Source organism: Papio anubis, chromosome 14 (genome assembly GCF_008728515.1).
Source record: "Papio anubis isolate 15944 chromosome 14, Panubis1.0, whole genome shotgun sequence".
In the NCBI taxonomy this organism is placed as follows: Eukaryota; Metazoa; Chordata; class Mammalia; order Primates; family Cercopithecidae; genus Papio; species Papio anubis.
The window spans coordinates 87,978,866-87,987,656 of NC_044989.1; the positions used below are offsets into that span (position 1 = coordinate 87,978,866).

Sequence of the window (8,791 nt, forward strand, 5' to 3'; positions counted from 1 at the left end):
CTCACACCTGTAATCTCAGCACTTTGGGAGGCCAAGGCGTGTGAATCACTCTGGAGTGACTGCGCAGGCAGTCAGGAGTTCGAGACCACCCTGCCCAACATGGCAAAACCCATCTCTACTAAAAATACAAAAATTAGCCAGGCGTGATGGCATGTGCCTGTGGGGTCCCTGATACTCAGGATGCCAGGGAGAATTGCTTGAACCCACAAGGCGGAGGTTGCAGTGATGCAGTGAGCCAAGATTGCACCCCTGCACTCCAACCTGGGCAACAGAGTGAGACTCCAACAACAACAACAACAACAACAACAACAACCCAAAATGTTCATAAGCCTAAAGATCCTCCTGAAGAGTAATTGTCTCATTCCAGCCTTTTCAGATGTGGGTAGGTGGAATGAGAAAACCAATCGTTTGCTCTTCCCACAGTGGTTTGTTGCCACGCTGCTCACATCTCTAGTTCTTTAGGACAAAGAAGCTGAAGACAAGAAAGCAGTAATGCCCAGGAAGCCGGAAGTGATCCCACTTTTAAGTTTATTTCATGTGATTCTTCTTCTCAGCATGCAGTGAACTTTCTCAGGAAAAACTTTTCTTTGCTGCCGCAGTTTACATTATAAATTAATTTACAAATATAGAGTTGTGCTAGAAACAATATTTATATAAGTCCACGATATTTTCATATACAAAAATATCCATAGAAACCGTTTCTTTGAACACATACTATGGGAGTAGGTAGTCTTTGGTTGTCTTTCTGCATAATGTTTAAGTAATGGTGATGTCATTTGTACCTCAATAAGCTGTTTAAAAAAATAATTTTCTGTATGTATATTTCAAAATAAAACATTTTTAAAGTAATGCTGTGAGAGTCTCGGGGTGAAAAAATACACAGGGAATTTTAAATTTTTTTACAATGTGCTTCTGTTCCTGTTTCTAAAAAAGTTAAAACTCCAAACTAGCCACGCTCACATACAAAAACATGGTACAAAGGCAACTCACAGGACGATAAATTCATTTTTGTGGAACACCGTTCCCATAAATTTGACAACTATCAGCATTTTAATGAACGCTTTTTGAATAAAAAATTTGGTTTTTTTTTTGAGACAGAGTCTCACTTTGTCACCCAGGCTGTCCAGGCTGTCATACAGTAGCATGATCTCAGCTCACTGCAGCCTTGACCTCCCAGGTTCAAGTGATCCTCCCACCTCAGCCCCCCAAGTAGCTGGGACTACAGGTGCAGGCCACCACATCTAGCTAATTTTTGTTATTTTTTTGTAGAGATGGGGTTTCACCATGTTGCCCAGGATGGTCTCAAACTCCTGGGCTAAAGCACTCTGCCCACTTAGGCCTCCCGAAGTGTTGAGGTTACAGGCTTGAGCCACTGCGCCGGCCCTGAATGAATTCTGTCATTCGGCAACTAGTGGATGAGTGTACCAGGCACTCTACTGGGCACTAGAAGGTTGACCTTAAAAATTATTCAAATGATACCTCTGAGAAGTAACAGAGTGCTAAAATAAATAAGATTAAATATATCTTTTTAAAAACTGACCACAAATGGTTTATTGTATCAAAAACTATAAAATCCCGTTTCTTCATTATTTAAAAAATATTTTGTAGACACAGTCTTGCTGTGTTGCTCAGGCTGGTCTCAAACTCTTGGACTCAAGTGATCCTCCCACCTCAGTCTCCTAAAGTGTTGGGATTACAGGTGTGAACCATTGCACCTGGCCTAAAATTCCATTTAAGAGTTTTTATTGGGCCGCGCGCGGTGGCTCACGCCTGTAATCCCAGCACTTTGGGAGGCCGAGGCGGGCGGATCACAAGGTCAGGAGATCGAGACCATCCTGGCTAACACGGTGAAACCCCGTCTCTACTAAAAATGCAAAAAATTAGCCAGGCGAGGCAGTGGGCGCCTGTAGTCCCAGCTACTCGGGAGGCTGAGGCAGGAGAATGGCGTGAACCCGGGAGGCGGAGCTTGTGAGCCGAGATCGCCACCGCACTTCGCACTCCATGGCTATAGAGCAGACTCTGTTCCAAGAAAAAGTAGCTTCTTATTTCTGGCCAGAGCAGGTGCTGCCTCACACCTAATCCTAGCAGAAGTGGGTGACGCTGAGTCCAGGGAGTCTCAAGATCAGCTCTGGACAATATATAGGTGTGTGAAACCCCATCTCTACACAAAAATAATGAAAAAAATCAGCTTAGGTGGCATGCAACTCAGTCCAAGCCACTGTGAGCTGAGGGGGTGGCTGGCTGAACCCAGGAGATTGAGGCTGCAGTGAGTTGCGTTTTTTTTTTTTTTTTTTTGAGACCCCCATCAAAAAAATTTTTTTAATTAAAAAATTATTTTAAAGTAAAAAAATTTAAATTTAAAATTTTACAAATTAAAAAGTTAAAATATTAATTCAAAAGTTTAAAAAATTAGCTGCACACCTGTGAGCCCAGCTACTGGGGTGGGTTGGGGGAGCTGAGAAAGGACCACTGTTTGAACCTGTGAAGGTTGAGGCTGCAATGAGCCAAAATCTCACCACTGCACTTCAGCCTGGTTAAGAGAGGGAGACCGTCTCAAAAAACAAAACAAAACAAAACAAAACAACAACAACAAAACCCCCCCCCCACACACACACACAAAAGCTATTTTTAATACAATTCTAATAATACTTTGTTGGAAAAGGAAACACCCAGGATACAAGCTAAAAGGGAGAGGATGCCAGGCTAACCATTACAAAATAGGGCAATGGTCACCCCAGATCTTGGACTCTGACCGCAGGATTCAGAGGTGCTGCCCAGGGGGAACGCACCAGATGACTTTTATTTTCAACTAGAATCTTTGGTCAAATGACATCTAGCATATATACTCATACTTATAACTGGCTACGGAGGCTGGTTTCTCGGTTTTGTAGGAAGTAGAACACAGAGGTTACAAGTACCGGCTCTGGAACCAGACTGTCTGGGTCTGATCCTGCCTCTAGTTTACTAACAGTCTCACTTGGAAAGTGGTCACAACTGTTTTTTTGGCCCCCTGTGCACATTTGAGCTTGCAATCCTGGTATACAGTGATGATCAAAATAGACAAAATGACCTGATATCCTGGAGTTTCACTTCCCTTACATGGAAAACGGGGGGTAGTGATAATAGCCACCACCCAAGGTTGCTGAGAGGATTGAATGAATACATGACAAGTGCCTAGAACAGTGCCTGGCACACGGGGCTGCCTGTGCCATTTTATTGCCGTTAGAATATACCATGTACCAGACAGAGGTGATTTGTGAGCTGCCTATGCATAGCTCAAGGATTTGTGGTGTTGCCTAGGACAGTATGATAAACAACCAAAAAAAAAAAATCTTTAGAGGCAAAGGACACAAAGTTGGAGGTTTCCTATAAAAAAATTGAGATATCTGGCTCTTCTATAAAAATCAGAATGTAGGCTGGGCGCAGTGGCTCACGCCTGTAATCCCAGCACTTTGGGAGGCTGAGGCGGGTGGATGACCTGAGGTCAGGAGTTTGAGACCAGCCTGGCCAACAAGGCGAAACCCTATCTCTACTAAAAATACAAAATTTTAGCTGGGTGTGGCGGTGGGCGCCTGTAATCCCAGCTACTCGGGAGACTGAGGCAGGAGGACTGCTTGAACCCGGGAGGCGGAGGTTCAGCGCCACTGCACTCCAGTCTGGGCAAGAGAGCGAGACTCTTGTCAAAAAAAAAATAAAAAATCAGAATGCTGCCATGGGAGAGAGAAAGAACCAGCTGTTCCCAGCAGCCTTCTGTTAGTCAGTCCCCACTACCCTCTACTGCTTCAGTTGCCAACTGATGTTAGTTTTCTCACCCAGTAACTTCATTGGCTTATGTTTTTTTAGCCATCTGTACACACTTGAGCTTGGAATCCTGGCATACAGTGATAAGCAAAATAGACATGGTCCCCGCCCTCACGGGGCTCACAGGCTACCTATCACAGAAGAGAGTGAAACGGATTTCTCTCTGGAGAGGCCCACATGCAGAGAAAACTGTAAAAGCTCGCTGGGTTGTAGAAAGAGTTATCTACTACACCCTTGCTACTCCAAGTGTGGTCAAAGGACCACGAGATCACCCAGGAACTTGACAGAAATGCAGAACTCAGGTCCTACCCCAGACCTACCGACTTGGAATCTGCATTCTAATCAGCATGTGTGCACGCCTCAGGTGTGCATACTCAAGTCTGAGAGCCTGCTCTACACCTCAGAGCCCTCTCGGGGGTAGATGAGGCTGTTGACCATGCTAAAGTTGTGGAAAGGGCTGCTGAAGGGGCTGCTTTGGCCCCCGCTGGTGCTGGCAGGGAAAGGGCTATAATAGGAAGATCTCTGGCCGGTGCTATTGCTGGTGCTATTGCTCAGTTGCAAGGTGTCTGCTGAGGCCTCTGAGATGGAGGTCGGGGAGAACATGCTGCTGGAGGGCAGCTGGGCCCCCTGGATCCCTAGGTGGCGGCTGCCAGGGAGAGCCCGCTGGGTACTCACACTGCTGCTGACACTCAAGGAGCTGAGGCTGCTGAAGAAAGTGTTGAGACAAGGGGTGGAGGTGAGCATGGGTCCTCCAGGAGATGAGGCAGTACTCTTGGTGCCCTCCGGAGGCTCTGGGGAGTGGGAAGGCCTCAGCAGAGTGGAGGGACTCTCTTCTTCTGGCTTCCCACCCACTCCAGACCCCAATCCTGAGGAGAGCCCTTCTTCGGACTTTGATGTCCCGGCAGCCACTGTGGAGCCATTGCTGGCCTCAGAGCGGCGCTTTCGCTTCCGACGGAAGTTCCCGTTGTCAAACATTTTCTCACAGTTCGGATCCAGAGTCCAGTAATTACCCTTTCCTGAGAAGACGAGAAAAACCAAGTGAGAGAAGGACCTGTTTTATGCTTGTTTACTCAGCTTCATTTCTGGGAGGAGAGCAGACTCTCATTAGATGCTGACAAAGATGCTCAATTCACTCTAATATTCAAACCAATCCTCTTTTGGGGAAAATGTTACTCTTCGCTTCAGAGAGAAATCCAGAACAAAGATGTTCTGGCCACCTCTACCTCCTCCTGGTGGTGTCTACTACTTAAATCTGAAGACCTAATTTCATTTCTGAGACACTTATAATTAAATCATGTAACACCTTCACTAATTCTAGATCCAAATCGTATGACCGTGCGAAGTCATGGAATCCTGATGCTACTTAAAGTTGGGCCTTAGACTGGGCCAACGTAGTCAGATGTCTACAAAAAAAAAAAAAAAAAAAAAAAAAAATTGAGCCTCTGTTTCTTTATTTATAAAATAGAGATAAGGATAGTACTAATTTAGTGGATTGACTGTGAGGATTAACTATATCAGCACAGTAGCTGGCACACAGTAAGCAGTGCAAAAACAGCACTTACAATTATTATTCATTGAAAGTGCATCATTCCCCACCTCTGAGAAAAATGCCCCACCGGAGAAAGGCAATCTCAAAATGACAAAAAAATTATTACTGAGCAATTGTTTTAACTATGCATTGGATGGCATAAATTTTGAGTATGAGGAAGCTCCTGGAAACTACATCCCCTCCTCATTTTGGGCAGAACCTGCCCCTACAAATCCTGCAAATGTTTCACCCATTGGGTAAATACATTTCAGACACCAGGGCCTCATTTTTCTGCATGTAATGCTAGTTTTGTTCTATTTACCACAAGTGAGGTAGAAAAGATCTATCATGTTGGAGGATTTTATCTCCCAAAAGCTTTCTGCACTTCCGGTAAAAAGAATCCGATGTCTGAGAGTGCTGTAGAATGCTTATCTTGTGGTAAGTGCTTCACACGGATAACCTCAGCTATTCCTCACAGCTTTACAGCAATAGGCAATATTACTGCTTCCACTTTTCATATAGGAGAACTGGGGTGCAGACTGGTGAGTAACTTGTCATATTCCTAGTTAGTGATGATAGTCAGGATATAAACAGGCTGGCTCCAGACTCAGCATTAAAAAAAAAAAAAATTATTTATTTATTTATATTCTCTGAGATAGGGTCTCCCTCTGTCACCCAGGCTGGAGTACAGTGGCGTAACCTTGGTTCACTGCAGTCTTGACCTCCTGGCCTCAAGCCATCCTCCCACCTCAGCCTCCCAGAGTAGCTGGTACGACAGGAGTATATCACTATGAATGGCTAAAAGACTCAGCATTCTTGCTGGGCACAGCGGCTCACGCCTATAATCCTAGCAGTCTGGGAGGCCGAAACGGGTGGGTCACTTGAGCTCAGGAGTTCGAGACCAGCCTGGATAACACAGGGAAAGCCCATCTCTACATAAAATACAAATTAGCCGGGCACTATGGCATGTGCCCATAGTCCCAGCTACTTGGGAGGGTAAGGCAGCAAAATTGTTTGAGCTGGTGAGGCAAAGGTTGCAGTGAGATCGTGCCACTGCACTCTAGCCTGGATGACAGGAATGAAACTGTCTCAAAAAAAAAAAAAAAAAAAACCAAAAACCCTCAGCATTCTTAACTAACCACTGGGCTAGGCTGCCTCCACTGAACCATGTTCTGCAAATAGTTACAGGAAAAAAATATATATATATATAACTACAATTTCAATAATATCTCCACCTATCTGGATATGTATATTGTGCCACGTTGATGCCAACTTTTTTGACAAAAAAACTAGCCATAGACCCTTGAACTTTTAGGATAAAGTCCAGAAGAGTTTACATGACAATTTACATGATAATCTTGGGTGGTACAAAAGCCAAATCAAGAGGATGCATCTTCTAGAACTGCATACCCTGCCCAATACAGTAGCCACTAGCCACACACGATTATTGGGCACCTGAAGTATGGCTAGTCCAAATTAAGATGTAGTGTAAAATACACATGGGATTTTGAAGACTTAGTACCAAGAAAATAACAAAGAATCTCATTAGTAATTTTCATATTTGTTCTATGTTGAAACAATATTTTGGATTATTTAGTTTGCATTGTATTTCCACTGGAGAGTGGTGCTCCACAGTGCCTTCAGGGATGAGCCCATTCTGAGCTCCAGAATATTCACATAATTTACACAAAATCCTGGATCTCTGTAATGTGCAACTAAAATGGTTTCACCTCTCTTCTCTTTTTCCTATCACAATCCCCTTCCCTTTCCTTGTTCTGGGTTCCTTCTAAAAACCTCAAGTAGGATTCCGTTTCTCTCTTCTTGTTAATCATTTCTCCACCTCCACCGCTCAGAGCAGGTAACACTCACTCCACTGTAACACAGACCTCCTAACTCCAGGAGCAACTGGGCTTAGACCAAAACCGCAGCAAATTTGGGATATTCATTTCTAAATTTCTAACTAGTTAAGGTACCCAAACTGCAATTTGCAGGACCTCCCTGCTAAAGTTCTCCCATTCCAGACCCCCGTGTCATGATGCCCGTGCCACTCTCTCTAGGGGTAGGCACCGTACTTGCTCTATTCAGGACACAGTGAGCCTCTTTGGAACCCGATGAGGAGGTAGCGCACCTAGGGACAGCCGGGCTGGCCCCCAGTTCTCCCACCGCGTCTTCTGCGAAACGTGATGGAAATCCCAGCTCACGTGGATCCCTTTATAACAATCCCTTATTTGAGAGCTTACTTTATAACAATCCCTTATTTGAGAGCTTACTTGTAAGTAGACCCTCCCTTCAAAAGGCCTGATGAACACCACCCAGGGGTAGCCTCCTGTTCTGGGATACAGATTTTTTTCGTTTCTCTAATTGGCCGGCCTCTGCGAGTGGATGTAAAGGTCAAGCTCCTTTCTCACTGAGCCTTCCTCCGGATGATCCCCTGCTCCTTCCCTTTGTCCTCCGGTTGGGTGGTTTATTCCTCCACCCGCTCCCACCCGCAGCCTGGACAAGAAGACTCCTGGCAGATCTTCCAGCCGCACACCGACCCCGGCGCCGGCCCTCGCGCCCCGCGTCCGCCCTCCCCGGCTGGGAAGCACCTGCCGGCGGCCCTCACCTGGGTCGTCCTCGTCGCGGGGCACCTTCTTGAAGCAGTCGTTGAGCGACAGGTTGTGGCGGATGGAGTTCTGCCAGCCGGCCTTGCTGCGCTGGTAGAAGGGGAAGCTGTCGGCGACGAACTGGTAAATGTGGCTGAGCGTGAGCTTGCGCTCGGGCGCGCTCTGAATGGCCATGGCGATAAGCGCCGAATACGAGTAGGGCGGCCACACCATCTTCATCAGGTCCTCGCGGCTGGCCATGGACAGCCAGCCCCAGTTCCCTGCCCGCGGCGCGGGAAAGTGAGGCGGGCGCGCAGGCGCGGGCTGCTGAAGGCCGAGAGCGCAGCTTGCGCCGTGGCGGCGGGTGGCGGCTGCAGGAAGGGCTCGGGCCGCGGCCCCTGGGGGCGGCGCGCGCGGCGGCGGGCGCTCAGGCACGGGCGGCGGGCTGCGGCGGCGGTGGAGAGGGCGCGGCCTCCCCACGCCGGGCCTCGCTGAGCCACAGGTGCAGTCGGGCGGCGGCGGCCGGCGGCGCGGCGTAGTCGGCCAGCCCGTAAGGCGCCCTGGCGGCCGGAGGGGCGCCCGGGGCGGCGGCGGTGGCGGCGGGCGGGGGCAGGCCGGGCTGCGAATACACTCCGAAGTTGTCGCCGCAGTAGAGGGCCATGTCGGCTGCCGTGGGCGGCTGCGGCGCGGCCGCGGCGAGGGGCGAGCGGGGCTGGTCTCGCCGCTCGGGCGAGAGCATCCCTTTGGGGGCCAAACCTGCGGCTCCGCCTCCACCCGCGCTGGGCGCCCGGTGCTCCGGGCCGAGGTCGGGCGGGTGCTCGCGGAGCGCCTGCGAGCTGGCCTCTTATAACCGAGCCCGGCGCGGCTCCTCCTGGGC

General features: G+C 48.3%; 1 protein-coding gene across 1 annotated transcript; it reads right to left on the reverse strand.

The window, feature by feature from the left end:
• Positions 1-3,596: 3,596 nt before the first annotated feature.
• Positions 3,597-8,575, reverse strand: FOXI3 (forkhead box I3). The gene is given in 3 exon segments (XM_031655338.1): positions 3,597-4,817; positions 7,935-8,403; positions 8,405-8,575. Coding segments are annotated over 3 exon segments (1,263 nt in total). The 3' UTR covers positions 3,597-4,194.
• Between the last annotated feature and the right edge of the window lie 216 nt (positions 8,576-8,791).